General features: G+C 44.6%; 2 protein-coding genes across 3 annotated transcripts; both read right to left on the bottom strand.

Annotated features, from left to right (window-relative positions):
* Window positions 1-621: 621 nt before the first annotated feature.
* On the bottom strand, window positions 622-4,048 carry RPP21 (ribonuclease P/MRP subunit p21). The gene is given in 8 exon segments (XM_023725315.1): window positions 622-669; window positions 671-738; window positions 851-972; window positions 1,782-1,868; window positions 1,960-2,043; window positions 2,045-2,058; window positions 2,132-2,257; window positions 4,025-4,048. Coding segments are annotated over 8 exon segments (573 nt in total).
* On the bottom strand, window positions 1,791-15,467 carry TRIM39 (tripartite motif containing 39). 2 transcript variants are annotated; one of them, XM_023725291.1, is made up of 7 exons: window positions 14,497-15,467; window positions 12,845-12,940; window positions 8,184-8,414; window positions 6,791-6,813; window positions 6,132-6,247; window positions 4,820-5,370; window positions 1,791-1,868 (listed from the first exon to the last, which is right to left on the bottom strand). In XM_023725291.1, exons 1-6 carry the CDS (start codon window positions 14,947-14,949, stop codon window positions 4,823-4,825), a joined length of 1,467 nt encoding a protein of 488 aa, XP_023581059.1. In that variant the 5' UTR covers window positions 14,950-15,467; the 3' UTR covers window positions 1,791-1,868; window positions 4,820-4,822. The 2 variants fall into 2 exon arrangements, with proteins under 2 accessions (XP_023581059.1, XP_004390418.1); XM_004390361.2 differs by lacking the exon at window positions 1,791-1,868 and having other exon boundaries at window positions 3,199-5,370.
* Window positions 15,468-21,783: the final 6,316 nt, after the last annotated feature.

Genomic DNA, 21,783 nt, shown 5'->3' with positions numbered 1-21,783 from the left:
AGTACGCTCTTGAGGGATATCAAAGAAAACAATTTTAGTTGTTGAAGGATTCTTCAGACAATCTTGAGAGTTTACCCACGGAGTGGACCTGTGCAATATCTGCCAGTGTCCTTTTGTGAGCACCTCTGACTTTTTTAGTTCAGGTTTGCACCATTTCCCTCATTAGAATTTAAAAGAAGAAAACTCTGAGATTGTGAAAAGTGGGCCTGGAGGATCTAAACTGCCCCCTCTCCCCATGCCCCCGTATTTTTACCCTCACTTAAAAACAGAGCAGTAGCATCAGCAGTCTGTCTAGTCCTTCAGTCAATAGTCACAGCTATCTAAAGACAGAATGTTCTAAGAAGGCTTGAGGCCTTGCAGACAGCTCTGGAAACTGAGGTCCAAACATGGCACTGCACTGACGAAACACTGGAAGCGGGGTCCTGAAAACTGGAGCTGCTTAGTGGGGCCTAGTGGCTGATGGAGGTCAGGACATCCCCACATGGTGGGAGTACAAGGATGGTAAAGACAAAGGAGAGGTTAGACAGCAACAGAGAAATACGGACAGAAACAGAGGAAAATGAAATGAAGAGCTGAAATCCCCACAGAGTAGAATTATACAAAGTGAAACAGAATGAAACTTTATTTCTTTGGTAGACAGGATGAATTCATCACTGGTGATGGGGCTCTGAGGTTGCACTTTCTCCTCTGGAATGAGGTGACCTGTGCTTGGCAGGGGCTGTGGTGGTTTGGGATCTGGGTAGCGGAGCAGAATTAGAGTTGACTGTGGTGCCTCTCCCACCAACCGAGAACCCACCTATGCGTCCCTATCTCCTGGGACAGCCCCCATTTTTCTCTGTCACCTCTCACCTCTCTGTTGCCAGCTGGGCTTCAGGCCGGTCTCCCCAGAGCAGATGACTGGGATCACTGAGGAATCGTTGGCTGCACTGGCATGTTAGGCAGGTCTATACTGTCCAGCGCTGTCCCTTGTGGCTTGGGGTGGATGTGGGAAAAAAGGAAGAGGGTGCCCAGGTTTAGCAGGAGAAAAGATATCCTGCATCCAGTTTTGCCTCCACTTCTTTTCAGTAAGGAATTCTTTTTCTATCTTCCCTCCTTTAAATGCAAATTTGATGGTGTCAGGCCCCTGCCTAAACCCCATCAATTTCTTCGCACCGTTTAAGATAAAGTCCAAACTCCTTAACAAGACTCTCCAAGATCTAGCCTGTTTCCCTCTCCAGCTTCATGTCTTGCCCGTGCCTCCCTCAAACTTCAGGCTCCTGAACTGTTATTTCTGTGCAGCACCACAAGCTCCCTTGTCTGAAGTCCTCACACATGCCTAGAATGTCTATCTCCCACTCCCTTTGCATGCCATGAACCTGACCACCACTGGCATAAGTAACTCAGCACTCTGCTCCAGTTCAATCATTTTTCTACTCTATTTTGTTTCTATTACTCTGTCCCAACAGACTGCAATTTTAACGAAAATAAATGAAGCTAGCACAATACTTGACACATCTCAGAAAACTAAGTGGTGATAGGAATCATGTCCTCCATGACGCCAAATAACATCTATTATGATGCATCTATTATTACTTCTCTACTGCCCAGGTTGGGAATGAAAGTCAAGCCCAAAGTTTAGTTTGTCCAGGTGGGATTAGCAACTGAATCCGGCGCTGGAGAAAGCCGGCTCCTACAAACCCTATGCCTGACACTCATCTAAAGCCAGGAAGGGGTCGCTTGCCAACCACCCCGTCTTCTCCCCCCCGCCCTGCTCTGCAATTGTCCCCCCTCGGCAAGGGCACTCATGTCTCTGGCGCTGGGTGCAGGTCAGGTCCGGGATGACAAGGGAAGAGCAGCCACGACAGAGGGTCCTCTTCACCGAAGGGTCCCTGGGGGCGAAGGAGGAAGGTGGTCGGGTACCCGCGCTCACTCTCCGGTTTTCCCCAGTACTGCCCACCGCGAAACTTCGCGTCCGCTCACCGCGGTAGGACGAGCGGCTTTGCAATTGTCCTCCCCGTGTGGCAATAAAACCTCGCCAGAGCCTGGTTCTTAGGGTCCGGCGCGGACGCAGTGGGCGGCCTCGGGAGGGGAGCGGTCATTCTGGGCCATCTGCACCGGGTACCCTTCCCGGTGCGCCCCGACTCGGGCTCACCTGGTACAAGAAGCTTACTCTCTGGAAGGCCTCGCGCTTCTTCACCGGCCCAGCCTTCCCGGGAGCTGGCACCCCAAGCCGGTCAGTTCGCAGGCTCCACCCCTCGGCTCTCCTGGCCCCGGGCGTCTACGCAACGCCTCCTGGGAAGTGTAGTCCTCTGGCCTGCGAGCCTCTCCCACGCCCTGCTCTCTTGATGAACGTATTCTGGCGCCACCCCGTGGCCTCACAGACCAGTTAGTTTGTAAAGCCATCCCCGGCAATCCCAGGGTCCCTCTGAGCTTTGGCTTCCTTCCAGAGTCTTCCTCAAGCCCCAAACCAGTTATACCAAGTAGAGACTGGAAAGGCTAGTGGAGCAGATGATCTTAAAACTTCTAAACATTTGCAGGACAGAAGACTGGTCTCTCTATGCAGATAGGTTTGGGTACTGGTTATGGCAATTATAACCAGCTAGACTTGTAGTCCTGAAGCCAAAGGCAGATGCCTGAAGATCTACAGACAGAAGAAACAGTGCTTATATGTTCAAAAAGGCACGTGTGCCAGTGGGAGTGAAAGTGGGAAGGACCATGAGAGTGATGGAGAGAAGAGGGCTCCTGGCACAAGAAAGCACAACTTAGTCCCCCTCCTTTCTACTTAACAAACGTACTTCCTGTTAGGCAGTTCTGGACACAGAGTAGGGGATCCTCACTTGGTGAGTCAATGGCTTCTAATCCTAGTCTTAGGCACTGGATCACAGAAACCTATCAATAGCATCCCCTACCTCTGAAATGACACCCCACTCCCCACATAAACATATACTTTACACCCCTACTTCTGACCTCTTTCTCCCATTTGTTGTTTGGCATCCTGTTTACCTCCTCTTCATAGTGACTCCAAGTTTTTGAGGTCAGGAGCAGAAGGATGGAAGGGGCAGAATAGAAACGAATGCTGAGACAAGGAGAGGGCAACATAGGCCAGGACAGGTTACAGCCTCTCTCCCCCAAGACTCCTGCCAGGCTGCTGGAGGGAACCAGTTCTCCAGTTCACAGAAAGGAAATGGTTGAAACTTCCTCCAGAACGAGTTTCACAAGGGTCCCCAGACTCAGCTGGGAGGAGTGTGTTTCAAATGCAGATGCCCAGGGCCCCCCCAAACCTTGATCATTCACTGAGGGTTAGACCTAGGAACATGCATTTTTAACACCCCAGTGATTATTACAGACATCAACACCATGCCACTGCCAAATTACCACACAACACAGGTCACTTCAGTGGGTCCTTTGCTCCATATTATTTCAATGAACCAAAGTATCTTGCCACAAAGAACCACAGTCAAGGCACAAAGGTAAGAGGAGAAGAGTCTGGACAGAGTCCTACTAAGGTGGGAGGAGGAGCTGAAATGCCCTCAGTAAATTTCAGTCTCTTGTCCCAATCTTCTGTCAACTCTTGATTATCCAAGCGGAGATAATCCAAGTCGTTTTAGTTTGGTTTGGCATGCATCACTTTACCTTTTTTTGACAACATATGTACTCTGCAGCGTGCTTATTTGGGCCTAATATTAAAATAATTTGCCTTCTCAAAAGAGAAATGGCAAAGGGTGAACGTCGGCAACAAACAAGCAAAAGGCTGGCTCTTCTGAATACGAGTTCCAGGCCAAGTGCACATAGGTGAAAGGGAGTTGCCTATCCAGCCTTCTCTACACATACCATCCTTTTCTACCCATCCTTAGGGTGAGAAAGACTCCATCACCTTTCTTCCTTTCTGGCTTGGACACCTCAGCCAGGTAACAAGACTGACAACTTGAGAATAAACTACTTAATAGCCTTAAGGCCAGAACTTTGGATGGAAATACCTTTCTCTTTCCTCTAGTACCTGACCCTCTCCCTTCCCAGTTCTTTTGGGAAAGCAGTGAAAGGGTACACATGTCTGCAGAATCTCTTCCATCTCGCCTCTGAAGAGAAGCAAGGTGACTGACTCCTTGGAGACAATCAACTATAAGGAGGCAGGCAATAAGTCAGCTCTGCTGAAAGGCTGGGCAGGGACCTGAGTTCTCCTGTTCTTTCTTCCCACCCCCTCTCCCTCTCCCTGATTCCCTTAGCACATTCTGACTTCTGGCCAATCCTACTCATAATGGTAACCTTAGCCTGGGAATAGAAAACCAAAGAAACTCCCTTCCCTAACCTTCCTTCTAACATTAATGCCCAATTGCTGCACCAGAAATCATCCTCAACTTCTAGAACCATGAGAGCAACTGTCATTCATCTTCATTCAACCTAGAGGTACACAGACCTCTATGATTTTCCTCAAGAAACAAGACTGTTCTGGGTCAAAGAACCCCCTAAAAGGAGGTATACAGCTTTCTGTTTCCTCCTCCAGCTTGAGGAAGACAGACTCCCCTATCGGCTTTTTGTTTCTGGAAAAGCCTCTCCTTCCTTCCCAATCCGTCCTTGTGCCACAGAAAATCTGATGGACTTCAGGGGAGGCAATCCCCGGGAACCAGCTCCTCACCCCAACAGTCAGGAGGAGGACGCATTTGCTCTCATCCGAGCCCAGCCCTACTCCTCCACACAAACCATCCTAGAAACCAAGGTGTTTCTCCTAGACGATTCAGGACTGGAACCAGGCAGACAGGACGACGTTCCAGCAGGACACAGGAAGGAAGGCCCATAGCTCTTGACCTTGCCTTACCCCAGTTATTTCCATGTCCCTACCTACCTGTCACTCCCAATCTGTAGGGGGCCTAATGGTAAGTGGCGCAGCATTCTTCCGACCAGCCCGGATGCCTGGGTAGAAGAGGGGCCAAAGTTTCTCAGTAAAAGTGTCAGTGAAGGTGTAGATATGAGAGCGGTCTGTGACGTTGTAAAAAGACAGCGTGCCAGCCTCATAGTCTAAGAATATGCCAACCCGCTTGGGTTTCACTTTGATGTGCAAAGGGGTAAAAGGTGTGGTAGTGGCTGCATATTTGTCCCCATTCCACAGCCGCACCCGCCAGTAGCCAGTCTCAGGGAGTGGAGTTAGCTCGCCCTTTCGGCTCACGGAGTCCTGGCACACACCCACTGCCCAGTGGGTCTTGTCGCCCACCTCCACCTCCCAGTAGTGTCGACCTGAAGTGAAACCTTCAGTAGCTAGGACGCAAGGGTAGAAGGTGAAACGTCGTGGTGTGTCAGGGAGATCCCGGAGTCTTGTCTCCACAAACTTGACACTTTTACGATCTTCCGACAGGACTAGGTTAGGATGAGCAGTCTCAGGGTCCAGGGTCACGTCCGCTGGCGGGAGAAGCCAGAGTAGGGAGCTAGATGAGGATGGGAATAGCTAATCACCCCTGCCTCACTCTTTCAGCCTACCTTTACACAGCCTGTTCTCCTAAAGGTCCCCAGAACACCATGGTTTGGTTAACTTTCTCAATCCAAGATGCCATCCATGAGAGGGGAGGAAACAATGGCTTCACTCTTCACCTCGACCCTAATATAAACAGATAATGATCTCCTGACCCTGTAAGGGCAGGTAGTCTAGGTTCCAGCCTAGTCCTCTCGCCATCCCCCTCTGACATCATCTACCTCATTGTGTGGAGAAGAGCTAGGCAAAATCAAGGGCCAGAAAGAATCGAGTGTGGCAGGAAGGACACAGAGCAAGGCAGCATTATGGTCTCAGATAGTGTGACCCTGTGTCTGCTTTATGCCTATTTTCTCTGAATAAATATTAATGGCACTCCCTTTCACTCTTAAGTGTTCCAGTTTAGGTGCTAAATTATATGATCACTCTACCTGATGACTTGGGAAAATTATTTAACTTCCCTAGGTTCTTATTTAGAAAAATACAGACAGACGAGTAGATGATACCTAAGGCTTCCTCTCACTTGATTTCTATGACTCAATTGAGAGTGACACTGAAAGCCAGGTAAAGGGGTGGGAAGAGTGTGAGCATGGGAAGTGACAGAGGGGTAACTGAAGCCCAGATGAGGTAGGACCTAAGGATTTTCTTTTCTCTGCTGATCCCCTCTGCTAGTCTTCTTTTGGGAGCAACTCACCAATGAGCTGTTTAAGGATCTTCCTCAGAGCAAAGTACTGTCGGGGGAAATTGCTGAAGTTCTTCTCCAGCTCTATGGATATGGAAGTCACCTCCATGGTCTTCACTTTCTCACATCTAGGAGGGTAGGGGGATAGGAGAAGAGAGGGCAGGGTCACAGGGGAAGCTTCAGCCAAGTAGTATTCAGATGTTTTCATCTTTAGGGAGAAACTAAAAATTTCCGTCTTCCCACTTTCTCCCCCCTCCCTGAAGAAGAGCACTTGCCTACTGCTTTCTTTTACCAATCTATGGAGAGCCATATAGTCTCCTGGACAGAGCCTTACCTTGAGAATGAGTCTCAGAACATTCTAGGTGTGTTTTTCTATTTTAGGCATAATGATAAACATAGTTCCTCATCTCCCACCCCCTTCCTCCTTACATCCTGTTTGGACACTATTATACCCCACAGGACAGAATGGAATCTGATTCTACATTATCATTCTCCTTACCAAGGAAGTCCCAATGATTTGCCCTCTAACTGGCTTCATGGGTGAAGAACCTATTTCCATATCCTACCCTGATACTACATGATTTTCCCAGTCTCACTCACCTGACTCTACTGCACCCCTAGTCTCTAAGCCAAGACCTAACTCACTCAAAGAAATACAGGAGATCACTTACTTTTCCAAGGTACTTTTGACATCCTAGAGGGAAGGAGAAAAGAAAGCAATATTGGTCCTGGTATTCAAGGGCTCTGAAGGCAAAAAATCCAATCCTCCCCCAGAAAGTTCTAGATCTATAAAATAGGCACGGGTAAACTAAGGGTCAGGATCCAAGTGCATCTCTCCCAACCGAATCCCCACTATCAACTTCGGTCATTATGAAGCTTGGTAATTTGTATAATTTCCAAATCGTTTCTTGTGTGTTTGTCTTTGTTCTTCAGTGACACTGGGAGCTCACCGCAAGGGACAGGGATTGTGTGTCTGCTCTTTACTTTGTCCCCCAAGTACCAATCACACAGTTCAGTCCCCTTGAGGGACTGAATTCCAAACTTGTGGCATAGGAATGAGTCACAATTTACTGCTGTGGTTTGGTATCCCTCCTCTGGATTGTTAAATAAACATTAATAACTGTGTGTCAGCCCCTGATTAGAGAACACCTGGGGTCCAGAACAAAAGAAGACAAATCTCTAGCCCCTCGCCCCACAAGATTTCCCAGTTTAATGTGGAAGGCAGAACACACATACATGAAAGAATACAAATATAAATACCAAGCAATACATAACATGCACATAAATGTACAATAAAGCCCCACTGATTCAAACGCTGGTACTCTCATCACTAAAATAAATATGTTTCCTATAGTCTAGCTAACATCATTAATCTGCCAAAGAAAACAAATTCTTTCAAACATTTTAGAGGCACTATTTACATATCACAGAAGCCCTGGTGGCAAAGTGGTTAAAGTGCTCAGCTGCTAACAGAAAAGTCGGCAGTTTGAACTCACCAGCCACTCCTTGGAAGAAACATGTAGCAGTCTGTTTCCATAAAGATCTACAGCCTTAGAAACCCTATGGGGAAGTTCTACTCTGTCCTCTAGGGTTGCTAGAAGTCAGAATCAACTCGAAGGCAGTTTTTTTGATTTGCAGATCAAAAGCAATATATTATTACACATAATTTCAAGCATCCTTGAAACTATGACTTTCTTTTTTTTTTTAGCACTAGGTAAATTGAATTCCAGGACTTGAAAGTAATGATAACTGTATTCGCAAAATTTTTAATGCCTAGTTTTTCACTAATTCAGACTAGACTTTCTATGCTTCAAAATAGTAAATTTTTTCTTTGTTCGAATTAAGCACATAATTGTTGAAAAGACATAAGAACAGAGAGATGATTAGAAGGCAATGGGAGAAATCAGAAAAGCCTTCAGTAGAAGATCCTTTGAGCATGTCTAGAAGAAATAACGGGGGTTAGAGCAGCAGAGCAGAAGGTTGAGCATCCAGGGTCACTAGACTGGCCTGTGCAAAGCTGTATTGTGCTTGACCCGAGAGGCTACACAGGGGCAAAGGTCGAACCTTAAGCATCTCGAAGCCCGACTGTAAGCACTTGCCCTCCACCTCGGCAGCCAAGTGGGCCAGGTCCCGGCGCTTGTCCCCGAGGTGAGCAGCATTTTCTCGGAGTCGCTGCAGAATATCCTGTTCCTCCTCCTCCAGTCGAGAAAGCAACATTTGCTGTTCTTCATCCAATCGCCTATGAAGCTCCTCAAACTCCCTTAAGATCTGCTGCCGGCGACTCTCCACCAGTCTCTGAGGACAGAGGAAGAATGTTTTATCAGTGGAGTCGGTGAGCCATGAGTGAGCTCTCCTCCCAGCCACAACGTGTATGAATTAACACACCTCCAAAGACACTGGAAATACTTAAATAGGATACTCGTTTTTTCTTGGAATTTCCTTCTGTAAAGAATGGCTCTATCCCTACTGTCACTCCCCGCCCCCAATGACGATTTAGTATAGTGAAGATAAAAAAAAGTGATAATTAAAAAAAAATTACTTTATCAAATAAACTTCTAAAAAAGTTTTATCTTTTATGTTTTAATAAAATGCACTCAGGACATTAGAACTCAATAATATGATGACATGTATTATTCAGATATTTCAGAGATAGCTCTCTCTCTCTGCTATTACCCAACTCTAAAGTTTCAGTTAAGGCAATCTGTCAAGAAAGGAAAGTACAAATATGGAAAAGTTAGAGATCAGATTGTCATTATTTGTATATTGCAAGACATCTACCTGAGAAAAACCAGACAACCAACTGGAAAGGAATCAGTAAGTGTTTTAGTAATGAGTTGTTACAAAATACATACATAGATTTCAGGGCTGAGAAAACAGTTTCAAGTCACTTCATAGAATTGGCAGTTCCCATCCAAGAAAGGGTTCCAGAAGTTTGTTGGTAAATTAGCTGCTTAAAATTTGAAACACACTTTCACTAAACCAGAATATAGACTTAAACCTATTAATATTCCTGAAATTCGATAACTGTTTCTGTTGGTTGCCAACTAGTTGATTCCGATTCATGGCAACCCATGCGTGCAGAGTGGAATTGTTCCATAGGGTTTTCAAAGCTGTGACCATCCAGAAGCAGTATCACCGGGCCTGTCTTCCGAGGCACCTCTAGGTGGGTTAAAACCATTAACCTTTTGGCTAATAGTTGATTACTTAACTGTCTGTACCATTCAGGAACTCCTGAAATCTGATACCATAATATAGGATTCTAAAACACCAGCTGTACCCCTTGTGAGCATTAATCCTTCAGCACACCTTCCCTTCTGTACCTCCACCTCACCAACAAGTGATCTTCCTAAGGATTGGAGAAGCTTCTTTTGACTGATGGGGAGGGATTAACCCAAAAGTAAAGCAAAATGAGAAGCAGAGACTGGGACTCCAGAAGGAAGAAGTAGGTAGGGACTAGAAGGCAAGGCGGAGGGCAAAGAGAGGGTGAAGATGAAAGCCAGGGCTGGGCTTTACAAGCTTGACATTTCTGAATTTCAGGCTAGTTCCCAGCCAAGGCTGACTAGCTCCAGTTCTCTGGTCACTTGCTGCTTCCTTTCCCACTGCTGCGTTCTCAGGTGCACTTTGAAACAGAATATGCTCTCACAACATTTGCTCTGAAAGTAAAACACAAGGGTCTGCTTCTCTTTCTTTCTTTCCTTCCTTCATTTGAGAAATAACGCGTGGGGAGAAGTTTCAGATTCATAACCATGGTAAATAGGAAGCTAAAAGGCTCTCTCCCTCTTATAAATCCATCATCCCTTTTCACTCTGTATCTGTAGGGCAGTGATTTATAATGAGGGTGTTACCTTCTCCTAAGAACATTTTGAAATGAGGAGTTTTTTTTTTTTTTTTTTTTTGGTTGCTATGGTAGGGGTGCTCCTGACAAGGATGCTAGCAGTCCTGCAATTTGAGACAATCCCACACAATGTCCAGCATCATTTCCTAACGTTTTGCTGGATATTCAAAACATAAGCCTGAGCTTAAGTACCATTTTATATTAAATGCAGAGTAATTCTTAAATGGTTTTACTATATCATGTAATGTCCCCCATTTCCAAAATGTCCCTAGGAGGAGGTAGTACCCTCATTTAAAATGACTGCCCTAAAAACAGAGAGTGAAAAGAGAAGGGATGATAGGTTTATAAGAGGAGAACCTTTTAGCTTCCTACTACCATGTCTATGAATCTAAAACTTCTACCCACACATCACCTCTAAAAAACAAAGAAGGAAAGATAAGAGAAGAGGACTATGTTTTACTTTCAGGGCAAATGTTGTGAGATCATATTCTGTTCCAAAGCGTACCTGAGTAGTGCACCTGCAACTACTGGGTAAAACTCAGTAAGACTGTATTTTGTTTTTCTGAGAATACTACCAAAAGTTATTTATCATTTTGAAAAATCATGTCACCAAGAACTAAGCTACTTGTGGTGCTTGAGTCGACATTACCATGTACCTACCTCAGTCTGAAAATCTGTATTTGTTGCATTGTCAATGATTTCTCATAAGACACAAGTATATAATTACATTGTAGTGTCTTTCCCCAACTATTAATATACTGCATTTTGTTATAAATTACTTTCCTTCTACTTTTCCATTATATTATAGTACGACTGTTCTTTTTTTTTTTAAAAAAAAACTTTAGGTAGATAGGTTTTTTTATCTATAATTTTTATTTACCATGGTTAACTACAAATTATTTTTAAGAGGGGTACTGGGTCTGATTCTGGAGGTGTAGATGGGGGAGAAATTAATTCAAGGAGAGAGGAAGGAGAATTCAAATAACCACAACAGGAATGTTGGTGGCAGTTTCAGAGACCATTGAGATGATAATTTACCTTTTAAAAACACCACTGCTCTGTTCAAGGATGAAGAAGTGAATAAGGTTTCTAAAAATTTTATTCTCCTCCCTAACCCTCACCACCAAGGTGATCAACAGGAAGAGGAAAGTTAGTGACTGGACTAAACATCATTTTCATGTATTTTAAGTTTTTCAGGAGCCCTCCAAAAGAACAAAAGATTTTTGAAGTTCACTTTGGCAATCAAAAGTAATTTTAAAAAATTCACATGCTCGGTTTGTTCAAATGTATAAAGGACTAAAGTAATAATATTTGCTTCTGTTGAAATGTGGTGATTCATTTAAAAACAAAACAAAACATTGTTTGTACTATTTTAAAAACTTTGTTAAACTTCCAGTGATCCCTAAATCTCAACTCCAAACACTCATTACTTCTCTGGCAGCTTTTACTTAGGCCAAATCTCTATGTTGTGTACTTATAAGTTTGCACCTGTGCTTTCTGTGACTATCTATTTTCTCTACTTCACTGTAAGCTCAAGGAAGGCAGGGACTTCAGATCATCACTGTACCCTGAGTGCCAAATACTGAGTTTGGCCTGTACAAGGAGTTTAATAAATATTTGCTAATTCACACAGAACTAGTATCCCTGGTTTTGCCACTTACTGGCTGTATGATTTTGGATTAGTTACTTCTCCAAGTTTCAGTTTCCTCCTGCGTAAACTGGGGATAAGAGCACTTACCCTACAGGGTACCTAAGTTCACCCTTGCCAAAGATGAGCTCCAGGACCTCCTTCTCTTTGTCTTGTAACATCTCTATGTCCCACTTACCCCAATCTTCGCCTGAATTCTTAGAACTGTAATCTAGGGAAAACCTTGAGACCTAATACAAAATTTTGTGTATTTGGAATGTCATGAGCACCTAATGAAGTAATGCACAGGTGTCAATATCAGTTACTATCATTGCTGTAGGTGCCCTGGTGGTGCAGTGGTTAAAGTGCTTGATCGCTAACCAAAAGGCTGGCAGTTTGAACCCACCAGCTGCTTCGAGGGAGAAAGATGTGGCAGTCTGCTTCCATAAAGATTTACAGCATTGGAAATTCTATGGGGCAGTTCTACTCTGTCCTACAGGGTTGCTATGAGTTAGAATTGACTCAGTGGCAATGGGTAATCATCACTCCTACTAATAATTGCTTACTGTCCAATAGAAGAAATAAGGCAGATATTGAAATACCACAGTACAAACTTGAATATGGTAATGTTACGGAAATGATGGAAAATAGTATGAAAATTAAGGAAGTTCATTTCTGAAGGGTCAAGAAAAGCTGTATAGGAAGTGGCTTTCATCCTAAGACCTGAAGGATAGATAGGATGCTATAGGTGGAGGCTAGGAGGGGAAGAACATTCTAGGAATGAACCAACATCAGCTAGAATAGTTGAGCTTACTTGAGTCAAGAGAATGTGGTCTTAAAGTCACTGGGCAGTTCTTCTGTGAGCTCCTGGTCAGCTCCTTCTCCCTTCTTCCCCAGTGAATCTTCTAAATTCACCTCTCCTCAATCCCTCTAAGAAACTCTTATCCCAGCACCCTCAACAAACAGCTTCCCTCCCTGCTTCACAAAGAAAAATGAGACCAACCGACATGAATTCCCTCAGCTTGTCAGATGCAAGATGTTCTGTCTGTCCTTCACCTCTTACATCCCTCCCCTGAACACCTAATTCATGACAAGTTATTTAAGTGCAATGTTTAATGACAATCAAACCTTATGAAGTATCATCAATTTTGAGAGAATAGCATTATTCTAGTGAATCAGAACTGGTGGATTATTTAGTCTGTGGTTAATTCTCTGTTAGGAAAAGACCTGCAGAGGAGCCCAAATGAAACAGCTTGCCTGTACCTTGAGCTCTCCAGGCTTTTTCTCCTCAGAGGACTTGCAGCGGGTGATATCCTGCAGCTTCTGCTCCAGGGGGTCCAGGCACTTCTGTAGCTTTTCCTGAGGGTTGGGAAGGAAGTGGGAAAGGTAACAATTGAGGCTGGCTAGCACATGCTTCATTCAGAGGTCAACCCATTTGTTTGCTTATTTCCCATCTCACCACCTCTTGATCCAACTCCCTTACTTGCCTGTCATTTGGGATGTCAGCTTCTTACTGGACCTGCCACCGGCCTGTCCAAGTTATCTCTGCTCACCCAACTTTCTTCTGACTCTTATAGCTGTCCAACAGGTACCAACTCTGTGTCTTTCCCCAATCCTGTCCATTTTCTTACTCAGGTAACTGCCTATTACTGTCAAAGTGACCTACTTCTGTACCCTGATATCCTTCTTTAAACCTGTCCTTCCATCCAACTGTAAACACCTATAAAAATAATAAAATCTTGATTGCATATACATTACTTCAAATCTTGTTTCCAACATAATTAAGCAAAGTAAAGTGACAACATGCTAAAATAATGAAATCTCTAGTTCCCCATTATTCAAGTATCTACCATGTCCCAGCGGCAAGTTAAACCAGATGCTATGTTATCCACTACTAGGGAAGATGCGAACAACAGACTGGTTAAGCTTGGACTGGTGGTTATCAGTCTAAAGAAGTGGTATTACGTGCTCCCAATACCAATACAAACAAGGGGTGTTCTGAGCAGAGGGAAAGAATGAGGGAACCAGATCACTGTTCAGCTCTTCCTAAGTTAGATCTTCTCTATGTGGTTTCATTCATTTATGAAAAATATGACACGTTCCAAGATTACACATACAAACTTCTCAAATGTGTTGCAAAAGCCAAGGGAGTAATTTTGGATCCTCCACATACATTGCATTGGGCAAACCTGCTGCAAAGACCTCTTTACAGTGTTGAAAAGCAAAGATGTCACTTTGAAGACTAAGGTGTGCCTGACCCAAGCCATGGTATTTTCAATCGCATCATATGCATGCCAAAGCTGGACAATGAACAAGGAAGACAGAAGAAGAACCGACGCCTTTGAATTGTGGTATTGGCGGAGAATATTGAATATACAATGGATTGCCAAAAGAATGAACAAATCTGTCTTGGAAGAAGTACAACCAGAATGTTCCTTAGAAGCAAGGATGGCAAGACTACGTCTTACATACTTTGGACATGTTGTCAGGAGGGATCAGTCCCTGGAGAAAAGACATCACGCTTGTTAAAGTACAGGGTCAGCGAAAAAGAGGAAGACCCTCAACAAGATGGACTGACACAGTGGAAGCAACAATGGGCTCCAGCATAACAACGATTATGAGCATGGCGCAGGACGAGGTAATGTTTCGTTCTGTGGTACACAGGGTCACTATGAGTTGGAATCAACTCAATGGCACCTAACAACAACAACAACACACCACTGCTTTTCATACTTGAGGATAACTGAGGTGATCAGTGTGCGCCCTCAGTGTGTGCAGCTCTGACAGGATTACACAGTGAAGACGAGAGATAGTCTTCCTCTCGAGGAATTTATAATCCTCTACTCAGGGAGTCTCCCATCCACTGCTGCTCTGCCCTCTTTCCCCATGTTGGTATCATGCATCTGGTTCCCCACCTTGTACTCCTGTGTGGCATCGTCCAGTGGCACAACAGTGTGGACCCGGTGCGTGTGGGAAATTGCACATATCAAACATACAGGCTCCTGGTCCTCATAGCAGAAGAGGTTGAGGGCCTCATGGTGCTGGGGGCAGAGGCTCTCATCCCGGATCTTTCTCTTGACAGCCTGGAGCTGCTTGGCAATTTCCACCATGCTGCCTAGTTGCCGATTGGGACGGAGACTGCGGTAGCGGGATGTTTTTCGACACACAGGACAAGGGAAGTCCCTCTCCAGGTCCTCCCACCAGCGTGTGATGCAAGCTTTGCAGAAGTTGTGCCCACACTCGATGATGACAGGCTCCTTCAGGTACTCTAGGCACACAGAGCAGCTTGCCTCCACCTGTAAGTTCTCCAGAGCTGCAACCGTGGACGCTGCAGAGGCCCCAGCCTCTAACAGACCCGTCTCTGCCATTATTTAACTTGGGGATAGGAGGAGGGGCAGAGAAAAGAAAAATATTAGTTGGAGGTTTAATTTTTTGGCATCCCTGGCCTGACATTTACTCTCATATTAAACCCTACCTCCAGGTTTAACCCATCTTGGCATACTCCGTCTTCCCCTCCGCACCCACCTACTTGATTCAACCTCTTTTCTTTCTCCATTTTAAAATGTGACTCCCAGCTGTCAACCTTATCTTTTTTTTCTCTTCAGCAAACTGACACTCACCCGTCAATATTTCCTGTCTCTTACCTCTGCTTTCTCTTGTTAAAAACAGAGGCTTCTCCCTACCCTAGACCAGTGTACTCCTGATCAGGTTCATCCCATTTGTATCTTGGAACTAATTAGTTCCAAACAATGTATCCCTAGCTTGATATATTTTCTCATAGATGAGAAAGGAGTTTGGGAAACTGCAAACTGTCATAAAAGCCAAAAACAAAAACAAAAACCCAAAACCGTTGCTGTCTAGTTGATTCCAACTCATAGCGACCCTATAGGACAGAGCGGAACTGCCCTGTAGAGCTTCTAAGGAGCGCCTGGTGGATTCAAACCACCGACCTTTTGGTTAGCAGCCATAGCTCTTAACCACTACACCACCAGCGCCATAAAAGTCAAGGTATTAATAAAGCCTAATCTTGATTCCCTGACACTCGTCTCTCATTCTTTCAAAGGGTAGTAAATGGAATGGGTTAGGTGAAGATAACAACCTCCTCTTTAGAAGAGAGCTTGAAATTACTCTTTATCAGACTAGCCTAGAGAAAATTCCCGAAATGAAACGACTCACACAACATCCCGTTTCTATTTCTGTGCATTTGGACAGTTGGAACCGCTGAAAAATGATAAATTCACGGCAACTATACTAAAGAGCACTTTATTGAGCTCAAAACAATAACCTTTTGAAAAGAGCGCTGATAAGTCTACTCTAAATATTCAGCAATGACTGCAGTCTTCCAAGATAGCTATTCATGATTAATTCCCTGGACATAACTCTGTCTCCAACTAATAGGTTCTGGAGTGGTTGGGGATTAAGAGAAAGAAAGTAAATAAGCATCAAAATCTCCCTCAAGTGATGCCTCAAAACAATTGGAAATGCAGCGAAGAGATTTCTAAAGCAGAAGGCTGGTCCCCTATTCCATCTTTAAAATGGCAACACTTTTATCCATGAGTTAAGCTCTTTTCTCTATCCTCATACCCACCCTGCACACCTATCAACCCGAGGAAATTTAGCAGATCTATGTGCTGAGAGAGAAGTGGCCATGTAATGAGTTGGGCTAACAATTATTAACAACTATATAGAGTTGCTATGAGTTGGAATTGACTCAATGGCAATGGGTGTGGTTTTTGGTTTTGATATACTGACAGTACATATGGTGTTTAATTTGGAGTAGGGACTCAGTACGTTATTTAGACTAGAATTTTTCCCCCAACATTAGATGAGTTCTGTCAGATGATTTTTCTCTAACTATGGGAATCCAATTTTGATTGGTGACCTTGGCCCTTCCTCAATCTTCTTAGAAACTAAGTGGCCTTCTCACCTGAAGTGAGTTGAATTATATGCAGTTAGGGGCCAGGATAGATCTAGACTGGCAGAGAAAACAGAGAAGTGGTGTGAAACAGAGAGAAAGGGTCTGGGAAGTATGGACAGGACTTTGAGCCCACGTGAGGCCTCGCTTGCCTGTGGGTTAGTCCTTCCTCTCCCTCTATTCCTCGTGTTTCAGTGCAAGGGCAAACTTCAGGGATGTCTTCATTCTGTTTCTACCACTGTCCAAGGTCCCACCTTGCGACCCTCTCCTGAGCGTTGTCCACAACTCTGTCCCACCCCGGTCTCCATCTTCTCCCGCCAGATCTGGCGCAGGGGATTGGAGAGTGGGGTGAGGAAACGTCGTGCCTGGCGGGGGAGGGAGGGACGCGCGTCCAGTTTGGAGGTGTGACGTTAAGGTGGGATGCCGGCCGCTATGACGCAGCCGAGATCGGCGGTGACGGCGTCAGAGTTTCACCTCGGGAGGCGAGCGGCAGCGGGACGGGGGAACGGCGGGGTAGCCAAGCAACGCCGGACGCGCTGACGTCGCCGGGGCGGCAAAACGTCCGCCCGGGCCTGAGGCGGGCGGAGGCAGCTGTAGTTACGTGCGGGGGGCCGGTGACGCAGTCGCGGGTCGCTGGGACGCGGCAGGTGGAGCCGGCCGGCCGGGATAGGCCCCGGGGCACGGGCGCGGCAGCGGGACGGCACCTACCTTCCCGGCTTCGGGTCCGGGAGTGCGGGGCGCGGAGCCGCCGGAGCGCTGCCTCCCTCCTTCCTCCTCCCCCCGCCCCGCAGCGCGACACACAATACTCGCCGGAAGCGGAAGCCGTGCCGCGCGGAGAGGCTCTTGTGGAGTAGAAGTCGGGTTCCTGCGGACGGCTGTGTGAGGGCCTAGCGGTGCCTGCAGAAGAAGGAGAAATGGGGCCGGAGGTGAGAATCAGCAGGAGGCGTCAAGGGCGAAAAGGGACCTAGAGGGGCAAGTGGCTGAGATGCCGGCGTCCAGGTGACCCGAAGAATCCGCTGGAGAAAAAGGGCCGCGCATGCGCGTGGTTGAATGCTGAAGCCCATTGTCCGCAGGGCGCCGATAGGCGCCGGGGCGGGAAGAGCTCTCCTGTCCAGGCTGCGGCCCGGGCTCTGATCCAGCTCGGTGGGTCCCCAGAGGAGCTGGGAGATGCAGGGCAAGGGCAGGTTGTTATGGTCCAGCCACACTTTTCCTCTCTCCAGTCCAGTCCAGTAGAAAGTTCTAGTTGAGGTGGTGTCCAGTTACGTGGCGGACCTGCAGGTCTCTGCTGGGACGTCACTTCCGACAGTTGAATGTAAGTCTTTTAAATTCTCTCTTCGAGTGCTTCAAAAGTTCTTCGTCCAGCCCCTGCCTTGGCGAGTTTGTCGAAATTATCTGCTTCTACTGCTAGAGTGAGAGTCCAGAAAGCTGTTACCATGTCTCTGCTGCTCACCTTTGTATCCCCAGCTCTTCGCTGGGGGCCGACCGCAGCAAACGCTACGTAAACTCTAGTTAACTGAATGCGACCCAATGCCTGATCTTTGCACGTCTGGGACTGAGTTTCTCCGTGTGTGCGGGGACCCCAGGCTTTGCATTCTAGTCTTGTTCTGCTGCTGGAAGCTGCGCAGGCCTGTGACTTTGGAGGAAGAGGGTGAGGTGATGGGACTGAGGAGGAGTCTGCTGGGTAGAGGTGTGGTGGGTCTGGAGAGGAGCTGGGGCATGGGCTGGGGGGGGACTTCTCCCGGAGGAGTAGGCGCTGTGTAGAGGTGTGATAGGGCTGGGGAGGAGTCCGCTGGATAGAAGTGTGATGGCGCTGAGAAGGAATACGTGCTGGGTAGAGGGGCTGGAACTGCCGAGGAATTAGTGCTAAGAGTATGAAACTGCTGGTAGAAAAGAAAGCAGTTTGTACCCTCCGTCTTGGAGAGGAAATGGCCCAGCTTGCCACCAGCGAAGTTCTGATGCTGCTTACAAACACTGCGCAATATATAACCTCTCATCCTGATAGCCAGAAATTTTTTACTTGCGGAAAATACGATCAAATGACTAATGTATAAATATTTAGGATCGCACATGCTAAATACAGTTGATCTGCTTTTTTCTTATTGTTCCTTTGCTTTTGTTCATTTTTTTCGGTAGCCAAAGATTTGAAGGAAAACTTGAGAAAACTACATTTATAGGTAGTCCCTGATTTACTGTGTATTGGAGTTAGGACAAACCGCACTTACAACCGTCCTTTTTTTTTTTTGTATGTCTCATTGTTAGTTACATGTACTATATACAGTGCTACAACACGTAATTTGCTGGTGTTTTCATTCTAGATGTTCACTCGCAGATGTTTATATGTAATGTTTCTAACCCCCAAAGACAAAGATCGATTTTAAAAGTTACTGTATTGATAATAAAAGGCGATAATGAAAACTTAAAAGATTATTCGATTTATGTCAGAACCTTCTTATTACGGAGTCATCTGAATGCGGTCTTAAGTTGGGGACTACCGGTAGTCACATTTTTTCTCATTACTATTTGATCCTTAGGGATCTTATTTTAGCAGCAGTACTTGTTCCCACTCACAAATCACGTTAATTCTAAGGGAGAGTAGCTGGAGGGTCAGCCTTTTTAGCCTCTTGGAAGGAGAGAGATGCTGGTGACATTTGGTTCTGGTTTTGATTTGTTAATTGTAACTTTTAAGGTGTTGATAGCACTTCTATCTGGTTTTCTGTTTTTAAGGACCAAGAATGTTGGTTAGACTAAGGAAATTCCCAGGAGGTAATGCTTTTCCAAGACCGAAGAATTTGCTTGCCTGGAGACTAGCAGATTATTAAGCGGACTTTACGCTAAATAGTGAGGGAAAAGGAGAGAAATGTCTAGGTAAAACTATAAAGTATAAAGGGCATGAAGTATGGCATAGAACAGGGATTGCCAGACTATCTGTAAAAGGCCAGATAGGACTTATTTTTGGCTTTGAGGCATATGTGGTGTTTGTTGCCACTACTCAACTCGGTCTTTTTAGCATGAAAGCAGCATTAGAAAATGCTAAACGAATAGGTGTGTTCCCATACAGTTTTGTGGATGCTGAAACTTGAACTTCATATAATTTTCATGTGTCATGAATTATTCTCCTTTTAATTTTTTTTTTCTCCTAACCATTTAAAAAGGTAAAAGTTTTTCTTAGCGTGTAGAAAAACAGGTGGCAGACTGTAGTTTTCTGACCCGTGGTGTAGAATAATAATGAAGAACCCAGTAATTTTCAAGAGAGAATTGAGAATTAGGGTGAACACAGTGCTATGATCTCTTATTTTCATTTCTGTATAATACACAAAGTGGTAATAAAGTGAATCTGAGATCTTAAGACTAATTTGTTATGACCTTAGGAAACATGGTTGACTTAGAATTATGAATATACTAGGATACAAGTGCATTCTTTAAACAAGGGTATTCCTCATTTAAAAGGGGTTGTAGTTCACAAGAGGTGAACTAACACTTGATTTTTATGTTGATTTATACCAAGGGATTTCCATCACAAGAATATTAAGACATGCATTATCATAACAGAAAAGAGGGTAATTTAAAATTTGTTTTTAAAATATGTTTTAAAATATTTATTCCAGGGAAGAACAGAAGAGATCTAGAGAAACCACTGAGTCAAGTAGAGGAAATGACTATGTTAGCAGTGCAGGTCAGAAAACTTGGTGGTCAGATATGGTGGGGTAAGGGAGGCAGGGTTCAGCTGTCCAAACTTCTGAGATCCTCAGAAAAAGGCAAAGCATCTGTTTTTCCCCCATCATTTTTTTTATTATAAAAATTTTAAAACATACAGAAAGAACAGTCGTCAGCTTGCTCTTTATACTTAATATATCCTGACTGTCTTTTATCTTTCCGGTTCAGTAATATAGAGTGACCTCATTCTTTTTTATGTTTGTGTTATTACTTCATTGTGTAGACATATAATGTATTACACCATTTTATTACTAGTGGACATTTAGGTCTTTTCCAAGTCGTCTTCTTATAAGAAAGGCTGCAGTGAACATCCTTGCACATCTGTCTTTAGATTGTCATGCCATTATATTTGTAGGACAAATTCCTGGAGGGTAGATTGCTGTATCAATGGCATGGAAATTTTAAATTTTCATAGTTTTCTTCCTCTACGATGTACCTGTTTACACCCACACTAGCATATTATGAGAGAGTCTGTTTCTCTACAGGGGAGCCAATACTGATATTTTTTATATTTAAAACAATTTTACTAATATTTTTGGTTTATACTTTTATTGGTTGCATAATAGGTCTTGTGTTGCATGTACCATAATTTTTCAACCTTTTGTGAGTAGATGGGCATTTATTTATTTTCCTTTTGATTTTTTTTTTTTAATTTTGTTGTGCTTTAGGTGAAAGTTTACAACTCAAGTTAGTTTCTCATTCAAAAATTTATACACATTGTTTTTGTGACATTGACTGCAGTCCTCGTAATGTGACAGCATGCTGCCTCTTTGCTCCTCCTTTCCACACTTGGTTCTCTGTGTCTGTTCATCCAATTCCTGTCCTTTCCTGCCTTCTCGTTGCCCATTTGGACTCATATATTTGATTGAACTGAGAAGCATTTTCCTCACATGTGTTATTGTTTGTTTTATAGGCATGTCTAATCTTTGTTTGAAAAGTGAGCTTCGGGAGTGGTTTCAGTTCTGAGTTAGCAGGGTGTCCAGGGGCCATAGTCTCAGGGGTTCCTCCAGTCTCTGTCAGACCAGTAAATCTGGTGTTTTTTCATGAATTTGAATATTGTTCTATATTTTTCTCTCACTCTGTCCAGGATTCTTTATTGTGATCCCTGTCAGAGTGGTTGTTGGTGGTAGCCGGGCACCATCTAGTTTTCTGGGTTCAGGCTAGTCGAGACTCTGGCTCGTGTGATCCTTTAGTCCTTCGGGCTAATATTTTCCTTGTGTCTTTGGTTTTCTTCATTATCCTTTGCTTGGATGGGATGGGACCAATAAATGTATCTTAGACGGTTGCTTGCAAACTTTTTTTTTTTTAAATTTTTATTTATTTACGTATTTTATTGTACTTTAGATGAAGTTTTATAGAACAAATAGTTTCTCATTAAACAGTTAGTGCACATATTGTTTTATGACGTGGTTAACAACCCCACAACATGTCAACACTGTGCCTTCTCAACCTTGGGTTCCCTATCACCAGCTTTTCTGTCCCCTCCTGCCTTCTAGTCCTTGTCCCTGGACTGTTGTGCCCCACTAGTCTCGTTTTGTTTTATGGGGCTGTCTAATCTGGCTGAACGGTGAAC

The sequence above is a fragment of the Trichechus manatus genome, unplaced genomic scaffold, assembly GCF_000243295.1.
Source record: "Trichechus manatus latirostris isolate Lorelei unplaced genomic scaffold, TriManLat1.0 scaffold00295, whole genome shotgun sequence".
In the NCBI taxonomy this organism is placed as follows: Eukaryota; Metazoa; Chordata; class Mammalia; order Sirenia; family Trichechidae; genus Trichechus; species Trichechus manatus.
Note: the sequence above shows the minus strand (reverse complement) of the source record. Positions and strands in the feature narration are given on the sequence as shown.